Genomic DNA, 27,317 nt, shown 5'->3' on the forward strand with positions numbered 1-27,317 from the left:
TGTAAACAAATCGAAACGTGAATTACATGGAAAACCAACTTCCCTTAAAATCACCCTTTGTAATAATTAAAACAGTACTCACGATTAGGATGCACGCACGGGACTTTGGTGATTAATAGAAGTGATTCGATGATTGGATTAACCTGGATATTTAGGAATTATTTGAGGAATTTACGTGATTAGTTTGGATTTGGACTTGTAAAATGGCGATTGGTATGATCATGGAAACATTGGAGATTTTGATTCAAGAGAGGGCGCTATAACGAAAACTGTCCTGTTGCGGAGACTTTCTGACAGCCACCCCAAATTTAGGCTCTAAATTTTATCAAACAGAGAAAGTCTTCAAAAGTCCACGATAGGTGTCCAACTCTAGGGGTCTTCACTATCGGTGATCTCAGGTAGGCGTATCAGACGCGCAACGGGTCTGGTGTATTCGCGATCAGCGACTTTAACTCTGGCTGCTCGGATGCGATCATCAACTCCAGGAAGTGTCTCGATGACTCTACCAACTAGCCAATGAGCTCTAGGCTGCTGAAGGTCGGCAATCATGACAACATCGCCACAGGTGAGGTTACGGCAGTCCTTTTGCCATTTTGGGCGAAGTTGGAGGCTTGGCAGGTAGTATTTCAGGAAATGTGACCAGAACTGGTCTGCTAGTACTTGGCTGTGGCGCCTTCGGCGTCGTCCTATCAGCTCGTCGACAGGGTATACTACTTGCGGAAGTGACGGGTCATGGCGTCCCATCAGTAGGATATTCGGAGTTATGGGATTGATGTCTGCAACATCAGATGAGATGTAGCCCAATGGCTTGGAATTGAGGATGCCTTCAATTTCTATCAGGACGGTGCGTAGTACGGCTTCGGTGACTGATTGGTCCTTGATTACAACCTTCAGACCGTCTTTAATACTCTTGATCTCTCGCTCCCACAGTGAGGTGCACTGGGTGGATTAAACTTGAATCTCACTTTCTGGTCGCCTAGTTGTGCAGCAAGGTCAGGTTTCATGGCATGGAATGCTTCCTGTAATTCAGTTTCAGCTCCCTTGAAATTGGTTCCGCAATCAGATAGCAACTCATAGGGCTTCCCTCGTCTGGAAATGAAGCGCCGAAAGGACATCAAGAAGGCATCGGTGTCCAGGCCTTCTAAGAGATCTATATGAATAGCTCTGGTCGTCATACACTTGAAGATCACCCCCCACCTTTTCTCGGAGCGGCGACCAATCTTGACATGCATCGGACCGAAACAGTCAACACCGGTAGAGTAGAAGGCTGGCTTAAATAGACGGAGACGGGACGGAGGAAGATCACCCATCTTTGGTACTTCGGGTTTTGCGCGCCATTTGCGGCATTCAAAGCATTGATGCTGATGACGACGAATTGCCTCCCTTCCCCGGAGTATCCAAAACTTGCGTCTTAATTCAGCTAGAATACGTTCTGGACCATAGTGAAGAAGCTTCTCGTCATAGTCACGTATTATCAGCTTGGTGATGTGGTGATGAGGATCAAGGACGATTGGGTATTTAACAGCATCGGAGAGGATTTCTGCCCTACGTAGTCGTCCTCCAACTCTGATGAGCTTTGCGGTTTCGTCATAGGCTGGGTCCAACTGTGAGAGCTTGCTCCCGGACGGTATTCCTCGTTTGGCCTTTAAGGCAGACAGCTCTTCAGGGAAGCTTTCAAGTTGACATTTTTGGTACAGAAGACTTTCGATGTCCTCCCGCAACTGTGCTGTGTCATCTCCAGGTTTGGCCACCCTGTGAAGGGATAGTTTGAAAGCCTCTACCAGAGCGTCCCAGCTGTTGTACTGATGGAGATCGGGCTGCAATGGGTTTTCTACAATGGCAGTCTTACCACAGAAGGTTGCTTTCTTCAGCTCTGTTGCATCCTCTGTAGGGTCAGTGATTGGACTTTTCGGCCGGTGAGACGGAGGTTGACGAAGATAGAGTGGGCCTGTCTTCCATCGGGATTCTTCACTCAGTTCTTTGAGTGACTTACCCCTGGTAATGTCATCGGCAGGGTTGTTCTGGGTGTCCACATAGCGCCAGTCCTGCACATCTGTAAGGGTCTGTATTTCGGTGACACGAGTACCAACGAAGACCTTATATCGGCATGATTCTGACTTCAACCACTGCAGGACCGTGGTCGAATCGCTCCATAGGGTGACCTTGTTGATCTCTAGGGTAAGTTCCTTACGAAGGAGATCGGCTAGTTGTGCACCAGTGAGAGCTGCTGATAACTCGAGTCGTGGCATCGATAGTTGTCTTTTCGGTGCCACTCTGGATCGAGACATGAGAAAACTGACGCTGACGTTCCCCTTGTCATCTTCAGTGCGGAGGTAGGCAACTGATCCGTATACTCGTTCAGATGCGTCACAGAAAACATGTAGTTCTCTATTGGAAGTCACTGTGTTGACATCAGGCGGGGTGTAACATCTCGGCAGTTTAACCAGAGGAAGGTCGGAGAGCTCCTCCTCCCAAGTGAGCCACTGATCACGGATCTTTCCTGGTTCCAGAGGGTCGTCCCAGTCTCGTTTTGTCTTCCAAAGGTCTTGCACTAGCACCTTAGCACGTGCTGTGAAGGGAGAAATGTAGCCAATTGGATCATACTGGCTAGCAAGAATCTTGTAGATAGTTCGTAGGTTGAGCGTCGAGTACTCAGTTGATCTGTGTTTATAACTGAGTTCGTCTGTTGAACATTGCCATCGAAGTCCAAGGGTGCCTTCGGACAAGTCGTTCTGACCAAAGGCTAACCAGAGCTCGTAGCCTTCAGATCTGGCATTAGATGGAAGTTCATCAACTACTGAAGGGATGTTGCTGGCCCATTGTCTGATGTTGAAACCACCAGTTGAGAGTAGCTTTCGCATCTTCATAACGAGCTCCTTTGCTTCGGATATGGTAGGTTTACTGTCAAGGCAATTGTCGACGTAGAATGCCTGGTCAACTGCACTGCAGACATCCTTGTCATCGCTGACGTGTTTGCGTAGTGCAAATGTGGCACAGCATGGGCTGCACGTGGTGCCAAATGGTAAAACTTGCCATTCGTAGATATCTGGCTCAACGTCTCGGTTCATCTTACGCCATACAAATCGAAGGAGAGGTTTGTCTTCAGGGAGTAGTCTCACTTGATGGAACATTGCCTGAATATCCCCAGATATGGCAACAGGGTGTTGGCGGAATCGCAGGAATACGCCGAGCAGTGAAGCACCTTGTGTTGGCCCTGGTAGTAGGTGATTGTTGAGGATCTTGCCTTCATACTCGTAAGAGCAGTTGAATACCAAGCGGTGTTTTCCATTGTGCTCAACTACGTGGTGCGGAATATACCAGGACTCTTCAGTTTTCAGAGCTTCTTCGTTGCTGATGATTTTCACAAAGCCTGTGTCGACAAGGGTTTGGATAAGCTTGTTGTGAATTTCAGCTTTATCTGGGTGTTTTTGGAGGCGTCTTTCGTTCCGCTTCAGGTTTTGCATGACGGCTTCCTTAGTAGCTCTGAATTTGTTGTCGTCTTTGGTGCGAAGTAGAGGAGTGGCGTAGCGCTGAACTCCGTCAATCTCTATTCTGATGGTTTTCTCTTCAAGTGTCGCTATGGCTTGCTTATCTTGTTTCGAGCGAGTGACTTGCTTTTCAGAGTAGGGTAGGATGTCTGCTTGCCAGAGTCGTTCAACATTTTTAAGCAGATCTGTGGTTGGCTGAAGGGTTGTCGTGAACAAGCACTGTTGCTCTTCTGATTGGCTTTGAAGGAGATTGGCTGGACCCTGTAGAGACCAACCAAGTTTTGTGCATACAGCTAATGGTGCTCCTCTGGGGCCAAATCGAACTGGTTGTATCGGGTGAATGAGATCAGCATAGTCTGAACCAATCAGGATTAGTGGGCAAGCCTTATTGATCGGAGGCAAGGGTATCTGACGAAGGTGTGACCATCGTTTCTTGAGGGCTTCAACAGGATACGAGTACTCAGAGAGGCACAAGTTGTTGGCAGCAAAGGCACCATTGATAGGATATCTGACGTCAGAGTTGTCCCTGGGTGACACTTGCAGGTTAACTGATTTTCCTGCACATAGGAATGGCTCACTGCGCACTGTAGCCAGGAGTATGTTGTCTTCTACCCCAGAAAGCTTCAACGCTTGAACAGCTGGCATCAGGATCATGGTTCGCATTGAACCGTCGTCAAGGATGGCATAGGTCTCTATCATCCCTCCTGGTCCATGAAGCAGAACTTTTACCACCTTTAGCATAATATGATGTGGTCGGGAGGGTTGGTCTATGAAGAGGGCTTGCGTTACTGCTTCTGTGACGTAAACCTTACTAGCTCCGCTCTGGATGGCAGCATGGAGGGCAGTCAGGTGCTGTTCTTTGCAGGTGTTACAAGGTTTCTTCAGGGTGCAGTTTTCTGGCTTGTGGGAACGCCCACACCTCCAGCACCTATTCTTTTCCTTGATCCAGTTAATGATCTGTTCGGTTGTCAACTGTTTAAACTCTGTACAGCTGTTGAGGTAGTGTGTTGTCTCGTTACACTTGGGACAGTAGGCTTTGGGTCTGTTTGGGCCCTTCTGTCCAGAGTAAGTGGTGTTCGTCGATGGGGGCATCATTGGTGTTTCGTTTGTGACGAATACTGCTGTTGCAGGAGCATTCCTCTTCTGAAAGTGTTTATCCTTCTTATCAGTAGAAGGGTTGTCACTCTTCTGGATAGCAGTAGCCTGACTGACAATTCGCCTCGCTCGGGACTTCGTTTGCAACCAGTTTACAAAGTGGAGTAGGGTATAGGTGTTGTTGGAGTCTACCTTAATTATGTCTCTACTAATGCAGTGCTCCACAAATCTATCTCTGTAGCTTGATGGAAGTTTGCTTAGGAGTCGGTCGACATGAGAACCGCACTTTAATTCATAGCCATTCTCTCCCTCCAGAGATTTAAGCATCCCTACCAATGAATGCACGGAGAGGGAAAAGTTCTCAAAGGCGTCATTGTCGTTGTACTTCACAGGGGGCATACTCAGGATGGAGTTGATTTCACTCTGTATCAACTGCCGTGGTTGACCGTACCTTTCTTTCAAGGCTTGCAGAGCTGCAGTGTATGGCTTGGCTTCATGGATGAAAGCTTCTGCTAACCTCTTGATGTTCCCACTGAGTTTACCCAGCAAAACCTGGTACTTGTACGGCTCGGTTAAGTGGGGATGAACGTCGATCAGGTTATCGAGTGCCATTTTTAGGAGGGCAAAGTCTTTCTCCTTTCCACTGCTGAAGGTAGGTAGTACTGGCCTTGGTATGCCATATGAAGAGGCAATCAGCATCTCCGTGGAGTTCGGCATCATCATTTGTGCTGGAGCTGGCCCCATTGGATGTGATGGAGCCGGGTAAGGTTGTGCGAAGGGGTTTGGAAAAGGTGGTGCCCAACCAACCGACTGTGTTGGTGCAGTCATAGGGTAGGGATTGGTAACTGCCGGCTGCATGGACGGTGGTGTTACTTTAGATGGAGAATAAACAGACGGAGTGGTGACATCAACTACGTGTACTTCAGCTTTGTGCTTATGAGCTGCAGTATTGCTGTATGTAGGGACATCACTCAAGTTGTCTATGTGAGTATTCTCAGCACTGACTGTGATTGTTTGACCCTGGGTTGGTGAGTCAGACAATGTTGTTTGGTTGATAGAAGATGGGGTCACAGTTTGATGCTGTTTCTCTATCTCTGGTTCTGGATCACTGTTGACCATGGCTGTGATCAGTCGTGCTTCATTTAGCTGTTGTTCCACTTCTCGCAATCTTCTTTGTCTTGATAGTCGTGTGTTCAGAGACTCGCGCTGACGAAAAGCATTTCGCTCAATTTCTTCGGCACGTCTACGAGCCGCAAGGGCTTCTTCGTCTGCGTGTATCCGTGCGGCATATGCCTCATCGTCTAGCCTTTGTAACTCTTCATCTGCTGATTGATCTTCCTCAATCTGGCGTTTCATCTCTTCCAGTTCAGCCTGTTTGCGTTGCTGTTTGAGTTTCGCTGATTGGGAGTCACTCAGTATTGACTTGAAGGAAGATTTACTGTGACGGGACTGTCCGCTGTAGAGTGAGTTCGATGAGTGAGAACTCCTCCGTGAACGAGATGTTTGTGTGGTTACAACGCTATGTTCATCTGTTCTGCCGGAAGTTGAAGGATGGTGGTCAATAACAAAGTCCTGAAAGTGGGCCGGCATACGTCTGTCACGAGAGGACCGAGAACGGGATTGGACGGTAACAGCACTTGTCTGTAGTCCAACTGCTGCAGCTGTAGCTGTGCTGCAAACCCCGGTAGAGGAAGGTGAGGTCTCGACGATGGTGACAGTAACTGGGACTGGATGTGTACTGGTAGCTGGACTTGCAACTGGAATAGTAACACCGCCAATGGTAACTGCATGGGTATCATCGAGAGGGGTTGTCTGGTTAATGTTCTCGGTCTCCATTTCATTCGTAGCCATAGCCATAGGTCGCTGGTTCGAATCCGGCTCGAAGGACCATGAAAAGAAGGTGTACTTGAACTTTGATTTATTGGTGATCATATACCCGTGGTTCTATAGAGAAAGCAGAAATTAACCCCAATCAATTATACATATTGGGCTGGTAACAGTAATCATCGTTATACATTATACGCTATGATATGGGCCTACATGCATTTATATGCATTGTCACAATGTGGATGTAAACAAATCGAAACGTGAATTACATGGAAAACCAACTTCCCTTAAAATCACCCTTTGTAATAATTAAAACAGTACTCACGATTAGGATGCACGCACGGGACTTTGGTGATTAATAGAAGTGATTCGATGATTGGATTAACCTGGATATTTAGGAATTATTTGAGGAATTTACGTGATTAGTTTGGATTTGGACTTGTAAAATGGCGATTGGTATGATCATGGAAACATTGGAGATTTTGATTCAAGAGAGGGCGCTATAACGAAAACTGTCCTGTTGCGGAGACTTTCTGACATGCATATTATACGTAGGTTCGGTGCATGCACGCCCGCTTACGCGCGCACAGTACATGTACAGTCATGTACATGTCCACCGGACGGTTTTTGCATAGCCCCGGACACGATTGCATATGGAAAAGTGTCCGGAGCGGACAGTATTGCATGGCGGACACAATTGCATCTGACACCGGCCACAATCCCAAAGGGGGAATTTTAAAATCAATACAGGCCTAAACAATCAAGGAAAATAGCAATGGTGAACCTATTTCGATGCGTTCTTTTATTTATAAAATTCCCAAACTTAAAAACAACAACATCTGAACAGGCCTATTATAATAAAAGGCCTATACGCCTACAACCGCAAACAATAAACCAATAGCTTTGAAAATCATCCCCTCCACCTTTCAATTTTGATCGAGAAAAAGTCAGTAAACCTCATGGAGAAAGTGTAATAACTATGTGGGCCTATAGGTTAGCATTTTGGGTCACAAATAAATTGTTAGTGCACACCGGTTACATTTCAATTAATTTGATTCACCGTGTGTTTAAAGACACTGGACACTACTGTTAACTGTCAAAGACTTGTCTTCTTTGATTCACAGTGTGTTTAAAGACACTGGACACTACTGTTAACTGTCAAAGACTTGTCTTCTCACTTGTACACAAAACAACAAATCTGTGAAAATTTGAGCTCAATCGGTCGTCGAAGTTGCGAGATAATAATGAAAGGAAAGGCACCCTTGTCACACGAAGTTGTGTGCTTTCAAGGCGCTTGATTTCGAAACCTCGAATTCTAAATCTGAGGTCTCGAAATCAAATTCGTGGCCCATTACTAGTTACCAAGTAAGGTTTTATGCTAATCATTATTATGAGTAATATTACCAATAGTGTCCACTGCCTTTAATTTAAATGAAAAAAATATATATTTTTGATTGTGCGCATTGCGCCTTACAATCGTTCCCATCACCATGTATCTCCTTCCGCTTCACCCGCGAGGTGGCCGGTGATATCCTGCTCTGAGCACCTCTTGAAGCTCACTCCAGCTGATGGATTCGTCGAGGCGTTCCAGCATGCAAAACTTGTTAATTTTGATGCTGGTGTCCTCGTTGCCAAGGATGATTTCGCTTACTGTCACTTGGTAGTTCTTGCCGTTGTCGCACAATACGAAGCTATCTGACGTATGTGCTGAATCTACGTTGTAATCTGATGGAGAGATAATCATGGAAAGGTCCTCTAAATTGCTCAATTTTGGCTACAAACTCAGCTGCCTTTTTCTCTGCAAACTGATGTTTGTTGTAAACACACATAACAACTTTTTAATCAATACTTTGTGTGGCCCACATTCCATCATCTGCAAGTATCGGAATGACATGAAACAAGTGCCCCCCCCCCCCCCCCCCCACTCTCCCCATGATGTTTTCACTTATGTTTTAGTGTTGGAGCTCGAAACATGCTGACTCATTTTTATTTTATTTTTAGCATTTAAGGCCAATTTGCGTACATTTTTGTTTGCGGTTACTTTATTATAATACAAAGGCCAGGGAAAACAACATGAATAAATAAGGTAAAAATAAGAAGTATATGCCTTCTAAATATAAAAATTGCTACTTTAAACAAGAAGAGCACGTGTTTTAGGTTATTTTATTGATGCAATTATGTTGAATTACCTGGAACCGTTTCTTTAAAAACTCTGTCTGTTTCGACATCCACTGCAAAGAATGCTTCTCCGTTTGTGTAATTTACTTCGGCGAAAATGGTGTCTAGGCATACATTAAATAAATGAAAACAGAGTTATTATCATGAGGTCATATCAGAGACACGGGTCTGTATGACCCAACTTGCTGGGCTGTTATTTTTTAAAGCCATTGGACACTTTCGGTACAGAAAAAAAAGTTCACTGATTTACAAATAACTTACAGGGTTTACAGCACGTAATGGAGAAAGACTTCTCTTGAAATATTATTACATGAAATGCTTTACTTTTTGAGAAAACATTAGAACAATATCAATTCTCGATATCGAAAATTCAAATTTCTTTTAAACGTATGTCATGACACGGCGAAACGTGCGGAAACAAGGGTGGGTTTTCCCGCTTTTTTCTCCCGACTCCGATGACCGATTGAGCCTAAATTTTCACAGGTTTGTGATTTTATATATAAGTTGTGATACACGAAGTGTGGGTCTTGGACAATACTGTTTACCGAAAGTTTCTATGGCTTTAACATCGGTCGTGTCACAAGACCAATGTTAAAGGCACTGGACACTATTGGTAATTGTGAAAGACCAGTATTCTCACTTGGTTTATCTCAACCTATGCATAAAATAACAAACCTGTGAAATTTTGAGCTCGATTGGGGTTGGAGTTGCGATATCACTATGAAATAAAAAAAAAACACCCTTGTCACACGAAGTGGTGTGCTTTCAGATGCTTGAATTCGAGACCACAAATTCTAAACTTGAGGTCTCGAAATCAAATTTGTGGAAAAGTACTTCTTTCTTGAAAGCTAAGCTACTTCAGAGGGAGCCGTTTTCACAATGCTTTAAACTATCAACCTCTCCACATTACTCATTACCATGTAAGGTTGTATGCTAATAATTATTTTGAGTAATTACCAATAGTGTCCACTGCCTTTAAAGGCATCGGATACGTTTGTATTGCCAACGACCAGTATTCTCACTTGATGTATCCCAACATTATGTATAAATAACCAATGTTTGTAGGATTTGAGGCATTGCATGGTGAGGTATCAATGTATATTTGGTTTGCGGTAACACCATGTGTGTATCTACTTGCCAGGTAGAGTTGTTCTTAGGGAACTGTCTTGCTTTATTCTACTGCCGTGGAGTAGATCGATGTGTGTATCTACTTGCCAGGTAGAGTTGTTCTTAGGGAACTGTCTTGCTTTATTCTACTGCCGTGGAGTAGATCGATTATCTCTACTCCACGGCAGTAGAATAAAGCAAGACAGTTCCCTAAGAACAACTCGTATACCTGGCAAGTAGATACACACATGGTGTTACCGCAAACCAAATATACATAACCAATGTTGCGAACAAGTTCGGCTGAATTGGTCATCGAAGTTGTAAGAGAGTAATATGACAACCGTGCGTGCACAAATTGGTGTGCTTTCAGATGCCATCACAAATTTTTGAGTGCAAATTATACTTCATTCTCAAAAACTAATGCTACTTCAGAGGGAGCCGTTTCTCGCATGGTTTTATATCAACAGCTCTTTAATGCTCGCCACCAGGTAAGTTTGTATGTAAGTAATTACCAGTAGTGGTCCGTGCATTTCAAAGAGAGCCATAACAGCCAACAACGAGGGCTAGGGTCCGTTATAGGATGTAGGCCCAACATAGAATGCATGGGTTAGGGCACCGAATTCTCAACATGTAAAAAAAAGTCAGATTTCCCCTCTGTGCTCCATTTTGTTAACAATTTTAACAATGAGCTTCTGTCTTCTTACGAAATGAAAATATTGTTGAGTTTCAAAATGAAAAACAAAATAATAGTAACAATAAAGCATAGACAAATGAAAAGTAGTTTAAAAAATAAGTGATTAATCTTGATTAAACAATAGTAAACATATGGATTGTTTATAAATACAGAAATGTGTGGAATTAAATCTTATGTACATACCCTCGCTACAAGGTGACGACATCACATAGTAGCATGCAGATTGTATGCAAACTTCCTCAGTTATCTGGAGACAAGCTAAATACAAGAAAACATTGCGAAGAAGTTATAATTAGGCCTACACTTACAGCATTTCGCATGACGGTGTTTCTGGAAGAATCCCGAAATCCTGCTCTAAAGAACTGTCATCCGTGTTTCAAAGGCTGTTTCAGTGGTCTCTTGACTATAACATAATTTCAAAAAATTGTGAAAATTTCAATTGTCTTAACCTTCAGATCTGAATGACTTTAGATAAACCGATTGCTCTCACCTCGTCAGTTGTGAAATGCTTTGAATTACTTGTGCATTGTGAATTTATTCTAGTGACACAGACATGTGATACTTCATGTCATATTACTAAATATCCTGATGGCACGTCACTAAGACGGTTTGATTTCTATGAACAACGAATCTTCTTATTGCCAAGAGGTTGGTATTTCTGTTAACAAACACATAAACAAGTGCAAATAGCATTCCCTCCAAAAACAAATTCGCTCAAGTTGGATGGCGCATCGAGGGTTGTGTGTTAGAGTGGTGGAATTATTGTCGACCAATATTTTTGAGTAAAAGTAACGTAATTGGTGCGGGTAGTATTGTTGTAAAGGGAACTGGACATTCGTGTTTGCGCCGTGTTCTCTTGCGTTATTTGTTTGGTACGTTTTGGTTGCCTGGCCAGTTAGTTTAGATATTACACACGTGCGTTTTATATGTTACTCTGTTAACTTTAGCTTACCAGGAGGGACCGTGCGCTCTGTCTCCAAAGCCTGTATAAAATAAATAAAGAAGGCAGGTCATTTCGGGAGTGCGACACAAGTTCCTGAACAAGTTAATCAAGAAAATGAGTCGGGGTAGTGAGCAGGTTTAAGGAGGACCGAGAAGTATGGGGGTAGGGAAAGAGCTCATCACACATAAAACCCGCTGTTGCGACATTGAATCCTTTTTTTTTTTATGTTACAGAAGTTTTTGATGATTAAATAATAATAATAAGTTGGGATAGTTTTACTTACTCACAAACAGGCCGATCATTCGCTATCTTGCAAACAAAGCTTCTAAAAATTAACCGTACCTACGCGCTTTTTTTTTGCCAATAAAGGATACAAAGTGCCATGTATTTTTAACTGCACTGTGATTGCCTTATGGACCTTGTAATTTTAATGGTTACAATGTTCTGTGGTGCAATATATTTTTAGCAAATACATTATAAATTGATGTCATGTTTAAAAAAAGGTTTTTTCTTTGCATGGTTCTAGAGCCTTGAGCACCTTGTTGGTGGATACGTGCGCTATTTATAAGACTCCAATGATATTTGATTATAATAGTCCAAAGCGTGGGTATCATGTTCACTCTCCAACTCACCCTTAGAAGTTCTTCCTCCAACTCGATCTCACGACGAGTGTTGCTGGCTACTGCGGTGGCTTGTGCATCTTGAACAAACAAGGAGCACACCGCCACGGTGATTGCCAGAAATCGAAGCATATTAGTGGGTCTAATCGTCAAGAACTACAAGAAAAGTATTTCGTGTAGGCCTAACACAGTGTTTCGTGGTTTGAAGCAGCAGCAATGACATGTCACACTGGCAACCCCTGACAAACATTTGTTTTCGTGCCGCACCTTTTCAAACATAGCATTGTGAGCAGCCGCTGATGTATTCAAAACATTCGGTCGCACATTTTATTTCAGGGTCATGTGGTTCGTTCCAGTTTTGGAATAAAATACAATACAGTAAAATACAATACAATAGTCGCCTACGGCGTAAACCTTTTTGAGTTCGCCATGAATTATAGCGAATATGAGGCCACCATAGAACATACATAATATTTGTGAATGTGGAAATAAAGGAATAACCCCACACTGATCAACATGTCATGTGGTGAAGTTTTGAATAAGGATTTATGCATGGTTTATGTGTATCGTTCCGGACTTTAATCTTTTTCAATACGACATCTAGCTTGATGAATATACACCTAGAATGCTATACTGCTTGTGTCGAAGCTATACAGGTGCAAACAATCGAACCAACAGAAAGGGGGATGTATTTGTTAGTCGTTGGATGTAATACCTGGATGATATACATACAGTAAACGAATAGTGTGCAGAAGCCTATATCCTTATCCCCCCCCCCCCCCCTCAAGGACCTGGACCCAATTATTTCATAAAGCTGTTAAGTAGAAAATACTGCACGACAAATTTATTTGCTAATCAAAAAATCAGTGGGGCACCAGTCACAACAGTTAACTTCTGTAATTTATTTTGGATGGTAACCTGTTTCTGTTAAAAGCAATACTTTACGGTGCTTAGCATTTTTTTGTTGCTTACAGGCTTTATGAGATTGTGACACCCCACTTTGCTTGGCAGTTGATAAATTTGTTCACCGACTTGACAGTTGACATTGTTAACAGGCTGGTTCATGAGTCCCCAAAAGTTGGTGTCGAAGTATTTTGAATTTATCCTTGATATTTCCTTAAAGGCAGTGGACTATTGGTAATTACTCAAAACAATTATTAGCATAAAACCTTACTTGGTAACGAGCAATGGGGTTGATAGTGTAAAACATTGTGAGAAACGGCTCCCTCTGAAGTGCCATATTTTTCGAGAAAGAAGTAATTTTCCACGAATTTGATTTCGAGACCTCAGATTTAGAACTTGAGGTTAGCTGCAAGGGACTAGTGTTGTGGGATTTCGTTTGAATTATGAGAACTACTTATACTCCTTTTTCTATAGCACCATGTAATGGTTTACATGGTGCTGTGGCCCAATATGCTGCCAATCCAGCCAGGAACACCGGGCGAACCCCTTCTCTTTTCGATGTGTATGCTGGGTTCTTTTACGTGCGTCAATGCCTCATGTTTATATATATTTTTGTATTCATTCAAAGTTTTAGTTTATACAAATCTGAAAGCTTTCACCCCATTGAAAGGTATCAATGGTCAAATAATCTTATCACGTTAGAAAAAAGCAGTGTATACCGAAGTTAAAAATATGCCAATTTTGGGTCTCAAATAATCAAAATATAAAACAAATACAAAAAAGCTCTCATTTAAAATTTACAAAAAGAAAACACATAGCGACGACTAAATCAATAAATAACTGCAAGGGTGATTAAACAAAATTACCGGATGAAAACGTTCAGTCCAGACTTACCGAACGGAGCAGCCATCTGATAGTAGCATGCAGTTAGTGAGCAACTCACTTCAGATACGGCGAGACAACCTATCCCGAAAAAGAAAAAAAAACAATTTTGCAAAATAATTAACATAATTAACATAATTAACTGTTAATCTTTCTTGGAATGGGGGGGGGGGTAGCTGCATGGTAAATTTCGCAATAGGCTACCCATTGCACAAGCGCTTACTGTTGAATGAGTTGCATGCTGGTCTTACGCCGAATTCCGCGTTTTGTATCACGATTCCCTCCGCTTACGTGCAAGTGGCCTTGTTCAAGGATCTTTACGCAAGAACCGGCCCGCTCTGAATTCACGAACCGCATACGGTACATAACAGTACTTAATACCGTGGGGTCGAAGCATGTTTTTTTCGAGGTTTCGACCTCGTAATGACGTTGCGGCTTCGTTTGTACGAGGTTCAAAAACCTCGAAAAACCATGGTTTGACCCCACGGTATCAAGCACTGTACTGCACCGTGCAGTATGCAGTTCGTGAATTCAGAGAGGGCCGGTGTCAGATGCAATTGTGTCCGCCATGCAATAATGTCCGATCCGGGGTTATGCAAAAACCGTCCGGCGGACATGTATAATGACTGTTCATGTATGTGCGCGCGTAAGCGAGCGTGCATGCACTGAACCTACATAATATTATGCAGCATGAGTATTCACGTATGTTATGATTGCAGTAACGGATTCGCAATCCGTTATTACGGATTAGTAATCCGTTATTACGGATTAGTAATTCGTTATTACGGATTAGTAATCCGTTATTACGGATTTGTAATCCGTTTTTACGGATTCACAATCTGTTATTACGGATCAGCAATCCGTTATTACGGATTCCCTCGAGGATCCCCCGAGGGCGCTATGTGCTGGTTACTCAGCCTAGAGTGCAGTGGTTTGATTGACGAGAGCTATCGAATGGCGTCCGCCATTTTGTGGAGTCAAAGATTTGACACCACCAACAAATTACGAACAGTTTTACTTCACGTAGTATAAAGAAAATCACACAAATGGCATTGTGTGCGGTCATTACATTATACTTTAAAAACATCTTTCCAACCATTTAAATTTACTTCATAACATTCGCCAAATCCAGGGCAATGTGTACTGTTTTTAGGGACCGATTTCTGCAACGTTACATGTTAAATGTTAAATGTTCAACAAAAAATAATAATAAAAACAACTGTTCATGTTTCCATCATGGTTTATTGGACTTGAAATCATAGTTTTTCTGTTAAGCAAATAACGAGCGTTTTCGGAAATTTGAAGGGTATGGATACATGTAGATATATCATGACAAAAAATGCTTCACGGTGGAGACTCGACTTGATGTATTTCATTAAAACTACTCAGATGTAATCAATGTCAATGTTGCCAACCAAGTGATGTTAGTTTGATTTTTATCCTTTTATTTATTTCACTCTGGGGACTTAGTAAGTCATTGGGTCACCCAGAATTAATAGAACTACAACTGTCTTCTATAATCACTGTTCTTAGGACAGTTATATAATTCTCTGAAGCATCTTCCTTACACTTAACTCCGTCGGGATCTAAGATTCCTAAAAAAACGGCGGACAGTTCCCTGTCCAAATTGCGAATCCGTAATAACGGATTATGAATCCGTAATTACGGATTGCTAATCCGTAATAACGGCGCTCATCCGTAAAAACGGATTACTAATCCGTAATAACGGATTGCTCATCCGTAATAACGGATTGCTCATCCGTAAAAACGGATTGCTAATCCGTAATAACGGATTGCTAATCCGTAATAACGGATTTGAAATTTATTTTTTACTGGCGCTAATGGGCTTCCGTAGAATACCAAACGGCAGAACATTTCCCATGTCATTCATGACATGCACTTGGCTTGTAAACAAATGGCGAACGTGTTCCGTCGACCGAGGGCGTTTAATCTACTGCAAGGATGGTTTTTCACGGGACGGACACAACTGCATATGCAAATGTGTCTGGGCGGACACAATTGCATTATGCAGCAGCGTCCGGGCGGACAAACCGTCCGGCGGACAATATTGCATATGCAATCATGTCCTCCGGATAGTATTTCATAGAGGACATAATTGCATGCGACACCGGTGCTTGCGTAAAAAGCCTTGGACAAGGCTTTTCGTACAAGCGCCGAAGTTCTGCGCTAACCTTGTAGAGATTACCACTAGTAATGTCTGGTAACATTGAGTATACGCACGCGCAGAAGCCAAAATTCACCGTGAAATAGTATACGCTTGCGTAAGCACAGAATTTCCCGATTTCGTAAGTGCCGATTCTGCGCTTAAGGTGGAAGAGGGCTACAGCACGGCCATAATCCTGCCCTCAGTCCATGTCGCTATTCGCTCTGGTCCTTATCGAAACCTCACCAGCAATCCCTCAAGTCACAAACTATGAGGCACCATGGAAATCAAATCCCCTTTCCACGGCAATAACTATTTTTATGTAAAACAAATCGCTGCGTTAATATCATTATCTTACCGGACTGACTGCGCTCCATCAACAAAGCCTGAAAAGTAATTTAAAAAAATAAAAAAACATAATAAAAAAATGAGAAAGAATGCAAGTAATTTTTACTTAAAATTTCAAAGATTTGTCCCTGGGAGTCTATGTTGGTCTTGTAGCCTACACACACCAAACTTCCAAACTGGTTTTATAAAGTAAAGTATAGCAGGATACTCGTTAAAAAGATTGGGTATACTCACAGCCTTTAAACCCTTTCTCTAAATGTTCGTTCCAACTCAGGAAAATTACTGAAATTCTAAAATTGATATTTAAAAAGTAGCAGGATATACTTTTTCAACAAAGTTTTGTAATGCATATCACATTATGTGGCATTATACCGTCTTTTCGTTCATAACAGTGTCTTCTGAACGTTTCTATTTGCTATTAAAAAGCACTGAAAAAGTCCAATGGGAACAAGGGTTTATGTCTGGTTCTAAACCGGAACCCGAGGTCGTCTTTGAGGCGCCGAGCCAACAATATCATTTAAATCATATGCCCACTATAAGTATTAGATTCCAAAATAACATCTATAGAGGAATTGTAAACACATCTTCAAAATAATTTTGTTTCCCCCATTACGTTGTATTTTTAAAATCGTGTGTCCTTCGGGAATTTAGTCTCTTTCAATCGGCCATGTTGCTTACTTGACTGAAAAGAAGCTACAGTTGCACCACAATGGAGCCAACAAACGAGGGGGTCTAACTTTTTTTCTGCTTACCGCTTCAAGGAAATTGGGCCCAGCTCGATGATAAAATCCAGGGGGGTGGTTAAGAAGTGGTCAGCAAACTGTGGTCAGGTCAGAGACCCCAGTGAAGTGCCCCCCCCCCCCCCTGCTCCACTCCGCACTTCATGGCGAACGGCGACGTGTGTGTAGTGTAAGAGTAGTGATTTGAATTCTGAGTTGGTGGCCTGCCGTTTTGACCCTAGGCTGCAGAGCCTTCGAAAAAGACTCTTCTATATAGGGCCTAAATGTCAGGCAATTTGCGATCATTTTTTATTCAACCTTTTGGTTGGTATTTAGGTTGAAACAAATTTCCGCATAATATTATTATATTTTTTATAACAAAATTATAGTTCCCTTCTCAAGCTCCATCTCGCGAAGGGCGTTGGCTGTGGTTTGCCTCTTGATCATGGTATTATAAACATCAAAAATACTTCAAAAATTAGAGGGGTTTGGCGTGTGTATTGTGGCAGAGCTGACAATAAGACGTCTTCAAGTTGAACAGCAAGCAAAAGTCAAACCACCAAAGCACTCGGCTGACATTTAGATCGACTGTGGTTAAGTTTGACTCTTGTCGGCCACCCGAACAGAAACTACTTTACTCGGTGTGTTTTTTTCTAACTGTTTTCTAAATGTATTTCTTATTTCCTTCTGTCGATGGCCCTAGTAATAGCTTGAACATCTGAAGACAGGGGCCGGTGTCAGATGCATTTGTGTCTGCCATGCAATAGTACTATCCGCTCCGGACACTTTTGCATTATGCAATCGTGTCCGGGCTATGCAAAAACCGTAAGCGAGCGTGCATGCAGTGAACCTTTAATATGCAGCATGAATAATCACGTATTTTATTATTGCAGCGAATACCCAACGGCCGAACATTACCCATGTCATTCATGACATGCACTTAGCTTGTAAAAAAATGGCAAACGCGTTCCGTCGATCAAGGGCGTTTTATTTACTGCAAGGACGGTTTTGCACGGGGGCGGACACAACTGCATATGCAAAAGTGTCCGGGACAGCAGCGTCCGGGCGGACACGATTGCATATGCAAAACCGTACGGCGGACATTATTGCATATGCAATAATGTCTTCCGGATAGTACATGTATGCATACAGGACTTTTGCATGCGACACCGGCCCAGGCAAGGAATGGCTCTAGATGACCTAGAGAGGTCGCTCTAATTTAGCCGGTCACCTGGTCTCCAAGCTCATTTGTGCACGTTTGCCTGCTTTACGTTTGTGGTGACCTGACTATTATACGATGAGCAGTCAAAACATGAAATTTTCATCAAGAAGGTTACTCATTCTGGCCGGACTAATCGGCTATTTACTTTAGTAAGAAAAAGTTAGTTCGTAATAGAGTAAGTCTTTATAAACTTCTGTCTTGGAAAAGTTTCCGTATGGCGTCACCACTTTTTCATTCGATAAAAAATAATATAGGAACTTATTTACCTGATTGGTATATCCCTTTTGAAGTTTTTGTAAAAATGAGTGAAAAAGTGGTGGCGCCATCCCATATACGGAAAGTTATCCACTGTCTTATTTGCTTCGGAAAAGTTTCCGTATGGCGCCACCACTTTTTCATTCGATATGAAATAATATAGTATCTTATTTACCTCAATGAGATATCCCTTTTTGTAAAAATGAGTGAAAAAGTGGTGGCGCCATACGGAAAGTTATCCTTTGCTTCCTCCATTCATCTTTTCAATGTCTGGTTTTAACTCTAGAACCTAGTTTGGCCTGTTCTCATAGTCGTAGAATTTTTTTTTTTAAGTAGGCTAGATAGAAGATACGATAGGGCACGTAGCCTGGGGAAGGGTGGGTTGGGACTTACTCTATGGTTGGGAGTACTATGTGTAGTAGACCCAGTAACTGGGGCGCTGTATTCCTTTTTTTGAAATTTTGACATTTTCTGTCGTACTAGCCGATAATGTCAAAATTCGAAAAAAGGAGTACAGCGCCCCAGTTACTGGGTCTAACTGTGGACCATGCTTATTATGACTCGGGTCAGGAGGTTCACTCCGCCGCCACCATGTCCATACACATTAATACTAATAGTGATAATGTGACACTATCACTATCACTCAGTAGACCCAGTGTGACTGGGGCGCTAGATGACCGATAATGTCAAAATTTCGAAAAATGGAATCTAGCGCCCCAGTCACTGGGTCTACACTATTAGTGTCAGTATCATCGCTAACATCAGTGTGACAGATCTTAGCTTGTGGGTGTGTGTGTGTGTGTGGAGACACGCACACAGTGCAGTGAATGATTAATATTTAATTTTTAATTTTTATATAAAACAACAGAGCAAAATGAAAAAACAGATGTATCAGCTGCTACTCAAATGGGAAACCAGTCAACTCGCCCCCAGCAAAGTCGTCCAGTACAAAGTAACCCCCTAGCAAAGTCGCCCTCTCACTTACAAAGTCGCCCCAAACAACTAGTTCCTGACACAGTCGCCCACTAACAAAGTTGCAAGTGTAAATAAAATTAAATGGTTGAGCGACGTAAAGCAATTATCACATAAGTCAGGGCGCTTCTGATTGAAGGGGTTGGGTTGACTGGCATTCTTCAACTAATGTCAACATTTGCTACTAAAATATTCGCATTCAGCCATGTCAGTTTGCACAAAATAAGTTCACTCTAATCCGCAATTGTTTTGCTACACAAATTTGCTGGACGACATCACTGTTGTTAGATAAGATCACAGACTAGTTTTGTTTGTTTTACACGGAGCCGTCCATCCCCCAATCTAACCATCCATTGGACCACGGCGACACACAAATAATTGGGTGGTAGGCTGACATTCAGTGTGACCGACACTTCCTCATTCACTGCAATTGACTTTGAGAAAAAGACTGACAATGACTTTGTTTGTTTTATTGCCTCAAATTATGCTAAGGTCACTAGCAGTTACTATTATATAGTGAATTAATGTGATAACTGTTTTGATACTTCAACTTGCTGCATAAAATAAATAACACTTTCATGTATTAATTTTGTTTCAAGATCTGCAGATTTGAGAAGTTGGTTGCCCATCTATTTTGTGATAACAATGTTTGGAAGTGCAGTGGTGTGGCGCTTGTCAAAGTATTTAATTGCTGCTGAAGTAGTCTGCTTTGGAGGTGCTTACTATGTGTGGCACAAAATGAATATCAACCAAGGTAAATATTAGGATTCCATACTAAGACAACCTGGATAAAACAAGTGTGCCTGAACACTATCACTCAAAGCCAGCATATCCAAACCTGCATGGTACTATCACAGTGGGACTCTATGCTCTTAGTATTTTTTTTGGTAATACAGTTTGTTCATTTCAAAAGACTATGTTTAACATGAATTATGTCTTTTTATAATTTTCTGCAGAATACAGAAGACGCATGCATGAAACCCATCCATACGTGCTGGAACGTGAGTAATATGTTAAATCGATGTGATATTTTAAGTTTGCCCTGCAGTGCTGTATGATAACATTTTCAGTGCTGTCCATGTTATGGAGGGAAAAGAAAAACACAAAAATGAGTCACCAGCCACAAGGTCAGCTTCAGGCCTGATACTTCATGGAGGCAACAAAGGTGATTGCCTTCATGCCCTCTTGTTATGTAATCAGTATTGAATTTGAATGTTTTTATACACACAGGGAAAACAATTTGGCTTTTACTTGTACACTGTGATAAAATTAATAAATAAATTTAATTCAACTAATTTGAATTTTCATTGCCTTGAAATGCTCCAGTAGAAATTTACAATTTCCTCATAGGTTGCCCTTTACCAAGAAGAAAATGTTTTGGTGCACTTGCCCTTTCAAAAACGAATCATACAGGCCTGTTAGCTAATGACTTTCTTAGTGATTGACTAAGCTTATTGTATCTGTCTGATCTTCTCACAGTCTTCTATAGGACAGCTGAGATGGGACAGATAAAGGATGCCAGACCCAATGACTACAGGCAATGGGGAATTTTGACTGACACTGACACAGGATCTGAAACTGGATCGTCGTGATGATCTATTACACCATAGTTACCTGCGAACAATAACCAAGTAGACTCTGCTTAAGATCTGCTTAAGTGCCTTCTTGCATCTAGCTGGCTCATCAACAGGCTTGAAAAAACATAAAGGCCACGGAGGCCTCTGTTGCTCCTGATCTCGGCCTTGGTGCCCCCTGCCAAAGTTTCCATAGACTTTAAGATTTTCTAATGGAAGTACCATTTGCCAAATGATAATGGCCTTTCCCTCTTAAAAATGGAACTGTTAATGACCTTTTCAGGTTTTGTATAATTATTTGTGCTATTACTCAATAATTACACATGTTAGTGCATGACTCAAAAGATTAGTCAGTTCCATAAATCAGCATGTGGGAATGAGATAAAAGTGAGGTTTGTTAGGAATTGCTGACAAGATTCTTGATGAAGTTTACCCAGTTGCCTTGGGCTCCCCCCCCCCCCAATTAACCAAACCAATATTCCCAGGTTGTATCGTAATTTGAGTGTGATCCATGGCTACACAGCAGTTAACGGTTGTATGGCTTCTGACTGGCACCCCTGAACAAAGATATTGACAGAATAGGGAGACTGCCAAATAGGGCTTGATAGTTCAGTTGGTAGAGCGTGTGCACGTTATTCTGGAGGTTGTGGTTCGCGTCCCACTCTAATAACTTTTCTCTGTTCAACCCCAAACCATTTACAATTTACCAAATCTGTTTCCCTAGTGGTTTACAATTTTTGGTTTCTTTTAATGTATTTTTAACAGTTTTATTGAGACAAACTTAGACAAATGATTATTTGTTTTTAATTGGGTCTAATGCAATTTTTCAGATTGAGGATTTGAATATGATAATAATAAGATTTTAATAAACCTATCGAAATAACTATTGTTTTAATGTAATTTGACCTTTCCTTTTCTTGGTTTGCCTTTTAAAGGCAGTGAACACTAATGGTTAACTACTCAATTTTTTTTTATTAGTATACAACCTTATTTTGTTACAAGTAATGGGGAGAGATTGGTAGTATAAAACATTGTGAGAAACGGCTCCCTCTGAAGTGGAATAGTTTTCGGGAGAAAGAAGTATTTTTCCACGAATTTGATTTTGAGACCTCAGATTTTGAATTTGAGGTCTCGAAATCAAGCATCTGAGAGCACACAACTTCGTGTGACAAGGGTGTGTTTACTTTCATTATTTTGTTATTTTATGCAAATGTTGAGATACAGCATGTGAGAGGACTGGTCTTTGACATTTACCAATAGTGTCCAATGTCTTTAAGTAAAAAAAAAAAAAAAAAAATACGTTTGCATAATCCATAAACAAGTGTACAAGGATACTTAATTTTTGTGATTAGAATATTTATGACAATGTTTAACCAGCTCCAGACGCATGACAAAGATGTAGTAGAAGCTTTGCACGGAGTTTCTTCATCACATCAGACGATATGGTGGTTTGCAAAAGATCAATGATACAACAAAATATTGGAGTGGATTTAACCTTATGGGCCACTTATATTAAGTCTGTCAAGCTCCGAATCTGACCGACCATACACTGCAAAACAGTTAAGCCACAAGGCTCAAAATACTACGTCACAATTCTTCATACAATTTTTTAATGGGAGACATTTGGGGACAATAGGTGGCAGCAGGTAAATCCATCGTTCTCGGTATTGTGCGCCTGCTCAGAACTACGTAAACGATGGAAACTTACCTGGTTAATCTGCCGCCACCTAGCGTTCACAAGTTTTCCATTGGCCTCATCTAATTTTCCTTAGCATGGATTTGTTTAGGCAGAACTGTAATCATCTGTATATTTTCAGGGGAGGGCTAAAGCACACTAGTCGAACCCCCTAGAGAACTAATATTTACATGATGTACTCGAAAATACTCGATGTACGTTGTATACTTGAGTAAATTTTTGCCAAGTTAAATGTTAAGAATCTGCAAACACAACATACTCTACAATGTAATCAAATTAAAAATGGTAATTAATTAAACACATGCAGTGCAATCATCAAAAGTGCGCCAAAAATAGTTTTCGTTGCGGAAGACGAGCCTTCATTTGTGCCGCTCGTACCTGGAGATGTAGACATGCTGAACGTGACGTCATCCTTCGAATAATCCAGTATGCCCACTACTGGGTAATGGTCAGACAGGTCCGTCACCCTTTTGGTCACTCCACAGTCTTTCGAATGAGGATACTGGAAGAATTTTAAGAAGCGCCATTTTCTGCACACCGTGAAGGCGTCGTCACTCCGGGGGCGAATGATCTCGAGAGTTGCCTTGGAGGGCTGCTCGTGTGCGTTGCTGGTAAGGACATAGTCCAAGAACTGGCTTTGGCTGTCTATGATGGGGTCGAGGTTGTCATTGTCTTCTTTATCGTAGGTGACTGTAATCGGTCCTATACGTTCTAGCATAGACGAGTTCAGAGCAGCGATAATTGCTAAGGCGTTTTCTTGTTTACCAATCAAGTCCCCGTTCAGATCGCCTGCATAGAGCACCGGTTCATCAGCAGGGATCTTCATTTGCTCCATAAAGTTATGCATCTCTTGAGCTTGAAGAACTCGAACTCCTGGGGAGTCCGGTTTCTCGGTTGCCTGCATGTGGGTGCCAAAGATGTTAAAAGTTTTGCTCGATCCATCGACAGTTTTTTGAATGCGGGCATACATCACGCCTTTGGCAGCCAGGGCATCAGAAGTGGTCTTGTCAAAGTTTTCATAGACCATTTGCTCTTCCTTGATGATGGGCCATCGTGAGGTGATGAAGACACCGCCGTTATCCGCCGTGGTGTTACGCTTTGCGAGTACAGCTGCTCGTGACGAGGGTAGGAGCGCCTCGGTGTCCCCAACGGTCCGTGTGTAGTGGACAAACCCGTAGTCTGTGAGGATATCACGAACAGTCAGGGAGTTGTTGACGTTCACGATACAGCCACCCATAAACATCTCTTCGAAGACGATCACGTCCACATCAGGTTGTTGTTTGAAGAGTTCATGGGGGATGCGGCAGGTTCGCTCTCTCTGCCCGATCTGCGAGACTAGATATTTCAGCTCCCAAACGTTGTAGGCGATCACTTTTAGGGTGGTGGCCGGCAGGGGTGCTGCTAGGGGCGTGGTGGGTGGGTAAAGGCACATCACTTTGGTTCCTCCAAAGCACGCGTTGGTGTCGTCTGTTATGTTGTTTGTGCACATGTAATCCAAACCGAAATGGTCGCAGTAGGTTGAGTTGGCTTGACAATCAGGAGCATTGTCTGAAAATTTAACAATTTGTTGGGGGTTAAATTTAAAATGTCACACGCTTTTTTTACCTTCATTAATTGTCAAAATTTATATGTACCACATACTTTTCTCAAATTAAACGTCGCTCTTTAATACCACACCTAAAATATGTCAAAACAAAACTTACCAATCCATACAGATGGTCTTTCAGTTTCAGGGCACTCCTCAAAATCTGATAAAGACAAACATACATGTTTTTTATGTTTTGGGGGATAAAAGTAGCTAAAGCGAAGGTACACGTTTGGTATCCACTCTTTAAGTTTTAATGACAATTAAATCGGACTTGGTTGGCAGTAAAGCAGCTTTCGGTAGTAGACCTGGGTTCGATTTCACAAAGAGTTAGGACTAGTCCTAACTTAGGAATAGTCCTAGGAGATATACAAATTGCATGTGATAGTCCTAAGTTAGGACGAGTAACTATTCCTAACTCGTGATAAGACTAGTCCTAACTCTTTGTGAAATCCACCCCTGGCCTATAGAGCATTTTCAGAATCTTTTCACTAATAAGTCAATGTGATTATGGACAAATTTATCTATTTATTTATCCCCAAAATTAGCTGAGGAACTTTTCTGGCTGTTAGATACGTTTCTCAGATTGTGTATTCCAATCACGGATTATTCTTCCTAGCTTGACATAATATACTTCACCAGATTTCCTGCGAATTTATTTTCTAAAACGTGACCACCTTTTGAACTGATATTTTCACTTAGTTTGAGCATTTCTAGCTGGAATAGTTAAAACAGTTGGATTGATCCAAAAACCAAAGCCATTTTTTAATCGGATACTGCGTCAGCTTGAACTATTATGTTGTAATTTTGACACTGATTCAGGTCCCTTCTGAAGTCACGGTCTGACCCGGAAGTTTAAAGTGCAGGTGCTTAAGACACTGGACACTATTGGTAATTGTTAAAGACCAGTCTTCTCACTTGGTGTTTCGCAACATTAGGGCCTGTGCATAAAACAAACCTGTGTAAATTTGAGCTCAATTGGTCGTCGAAGTTGCGAGATAACTATGAAAGAAAAAACACCCTTGTCACACGAAGGTGTGTGCTTTCAGGTGCTTGATTTCGAGACCTCAAAATCTAATTCTGAGGTCTCGAAGTCAAATTCGTGGAAAATTACTTCTTTCTCAAAAACTACGTCCCTTCAGAGGAAGCCGTTTCTCCTAATGGTTTAAACTATCAACCTCTCCTCATTACTCGTTATACACCAAGTAAGGTTTTATGCTAAAAATTATTTTGAGTAGTTACCAATAGTGTCCACTGCCTTTAGGCCTATAGTTTTAGAGACCTACTTTTCGAAAAAAAATATAGTATAATTGCTAATGAAATTGTTGTTCCATGTTGTAAATGAAAGGTGGGAGGGACTCATCTTGGAGTGGGAATAGCGACGTATGGCTGGATGGTTTGTAAAAAAAGTCATTTAATACTCATACGCTTGCTTTGTTGTAAAGAAAAATCAAAGCAAAGAATTCACAGGTTGAGTTCGGGTGAATAATAAATGATCAAGGCGCCAAAAGGAAGTCATGATAATGAAGACAACAAAACCGAAGGAACTATATAATTAGAAGCAACCCCATCAGATGAGTTTTTAGCTGCTGCTTAAAGGCAGTGGACACTATCGGTAATTACTCAAAATATTTATTAGCATAAAACCTTTCTTGGTGGCGAGTAATGGGGAGAGGTTGATGGTATAAAACATTGTGAGAAACGGCTTCCTCTGAAGTGCCATAGTTTTCGAGAAAGAAGTAATTTTCCACGAATTTGATTTCGAGACCTCAGATTTAGAAATTGAGGTCTCGAAATCAACCATCTAAACGCACACAACTTTGTGTGACAAGGGTGTTTTCTTCTTTCATTATTATCTCACAATTTTGATGACCGATTGAGCTCAAATTTTCACAGGTTAGTTATTTTATGCACATGTTGAGATACATCAACTGTGAAGACTAGTCTTTGACAATTACCAATAGTGTCCACTGCCTTTAAATGTTGATATGCTGGTGCATGACCTAATGGATGGTGGTAAAGAGTTCTAGAGACGAGTGTGAATGTAAACCCATCGTCACTAAAGTCACGACAACCACTATAGTCACGCACATGAATGTTCCAACTAAGTTACAAAGTTCAACGCTGATAATTTAGCAAACATATTAATATCACTCTCGTCCTTCAATAACTGAAAGGTCAAACAAAATTGCTTCGAACAAGCTATACTTCTCACCATCTTGAGCCAGGCCAGAAAAGATCCACATGAGCATCAACAACACATAGCTCAATGCCTTCATCATTGTGTGAATGCGGCTAGTAGCAAAAGGGGTGTAAATTGTTATTTCGACCACTGTTCTTCTTTCAACCAAAGCTATCAATGAAGTGTACCGTAATATCATGCGACTTTAAAATGATATCAACCGGACAAGATAAGAGCTTTGAAATACATAACTTATTAAAGTGATTATAGTCAGATTTTTATCTCATTCCTTTGATTGGTCACGACATGGTTGATCTTTGTTGTTTGGAGGGTAAGTAAATAATCAGTTGTATGGCATTTAAGTCAAAGAGTGTTTTGTTATTGATAGTGTCGAGTGGCCAGGTATAAAGGACTCGATTGATAATATCAAACCGATGACTATAAAATTTCATAAAAGTAATAATTACCAGGTGTTGTCCAGGTTACTTGGATACTTGGGCAATATACCAGTATTCAATCAGGAAAAACCTTAATTACCGTTAAGCAAAGAGAATGGGAAGGAGTCCTAACGAATGAGGTGTGCACCTCAGATGTTCTGTGACTTACAAGAAACAGTTAACTATTCTCACTTGCTGTATCGAAACATAATTATGCATAACCTAACAAAATCTGTGAAAATTTTGACTCAACTGGTCATCGAAGTTGCAAGAGAATTATAATGAAAGAAAAAACATGTGCTTTCAGATGCCTAAAAAGGCTTCACCTTTTGTTAAATTCAAACAATTATTATATTAATTAAGAGATTACCGCTTTTTCTAAAACTACGTTACTTCAGAATTAAGGGGCCGTTAATGCTATAAATT

At 41.5% G+C, this 27,317-nt stretch overlaps 4 protein-coding genes across 6 annotated transcripts; 1 reads left to right on the forward strand and 3 right to left on the reverse strand.

Annotated features, from left to right (window-relative positions):
- Positions 1 to 890: 890 nt before the first annotated feature.
- On the reverse strand, positions 891 to 6,942 carry LOC117297988. Its single transcript, XM_033781199.1, has 2 exons — positions 6,736 to 6,942; positions 891 to 6,527 (listed from the first exon to the last, which is right to left on the reverse strand). Exon 2 carries the CDS (start codon positions 6,513 to 6,515, stop codon positions 891 to 893), a length of 5,625 nt encoding a protein of 1,874 aa, XP_033637090.1. The 5' UTR covers positions 6,516 to 6,527; positions 6,736 to 6,942.
- An 847-nt stretch (positions 6,943 to 7,789) lies between these two features.
- On the reverse strand, positions 7,790 to 12,224 carry LOC117296328. The gene is made up of 5 exons (XM_033779194.1): positions 11,965 to 12,224; positions 11,342 to 11,372; positions 10,573 to 10,647; positions 8,600 to 8,692; positions 7,790 to 8,135 (listed from the first exon to the last, which is right to left on the reverse strand). The coding sequence occupies exons 1-5, from the start codon at positions 12,082 to 12,084 to the stop codon at positions 7,918 to 7,920; spliced, it is 537 nt and encodes a 178-aa protein (XP_033635085.1). The 5' UTR covers positions 12,085 to 12,224; the 3' UTR covers positions 7,790 to 7,917.
- Positions 12,225 to 18,251: 6,027 nt separating this feature from the next.
- LOC117296398 (protein CEBPZOS-like) lies at positions 18,252 to 21,499 on the forward strand. 3 transcript variants are annotated; one of them, XM_033779313.1, is made up of 4 exons: positions 18,252 to 18,339; positions 20,017 to 20,171; positions 20,374 to 20,418; positions 20,897 to 21,499. In XM_033779313.1, exons 2-4 carry the CDS (start codon positions 20,063 to 20,065, stop codon positions 21,007 to 21,009), a joined length of 267 nt encoding a protein of 88 aa, XP_033635204.1. In that variant the 5' UTR covers positions 18,252 to 18,339; positions 20,017 to 20,062; the 3' UTR covers positions 21,010 to 21,499. The 3 variants fall into 3 exon arrangements, with proteins under 3 accessions (XP_033635204.1, XP_033635195.1, XP_033635209.1); XM_033779304.1 differs by having other exon boundaries at positions 18,279 to 18,365; XM_033779318.1 differs by having other exon boundaries at positions 18,279 to 18,349.
- A 1,422-nt stretch (positions 21,500 to 22,921) lies between these two features.
- Positions 22,922 to 26,554, reverse strand: LOC117298006 (sphingomyelinase C-like). Its single transcript, XM_033781224.1, has 4 exons — positions 26,488 to 26,554; positions 24,391 to 24,435; positions 23,066 to 24,235; positions 22,922 to 22,947 (listed from the first exon to the last, which is right to left on the reverse strand). Exons 1-4 carry the CDS (start codon positions 26,552 to 26,554, stop codon positions 22,922 to 22,924), a joined length of 1,308 nt encoding a protein of 435 aa, XP_033637115.1.
- Between the last annotated feature and the right edge of the window lie 763 nt (positions 26,555 to 27,317).

This window comes from Asterias rubens, chromosome 1, assembly GCF_902459465.1.
Source record: "Asterias rubens chromosome 1, eAstRub1.3, whole genome shotgun sequence".
Classification (NCBI taxonomy): Eukaryota; Metazoa; Echinodermata; class Asteroidea; order Forcipulatida; family Asteriidae; genus Asterias; species Asterias rubens.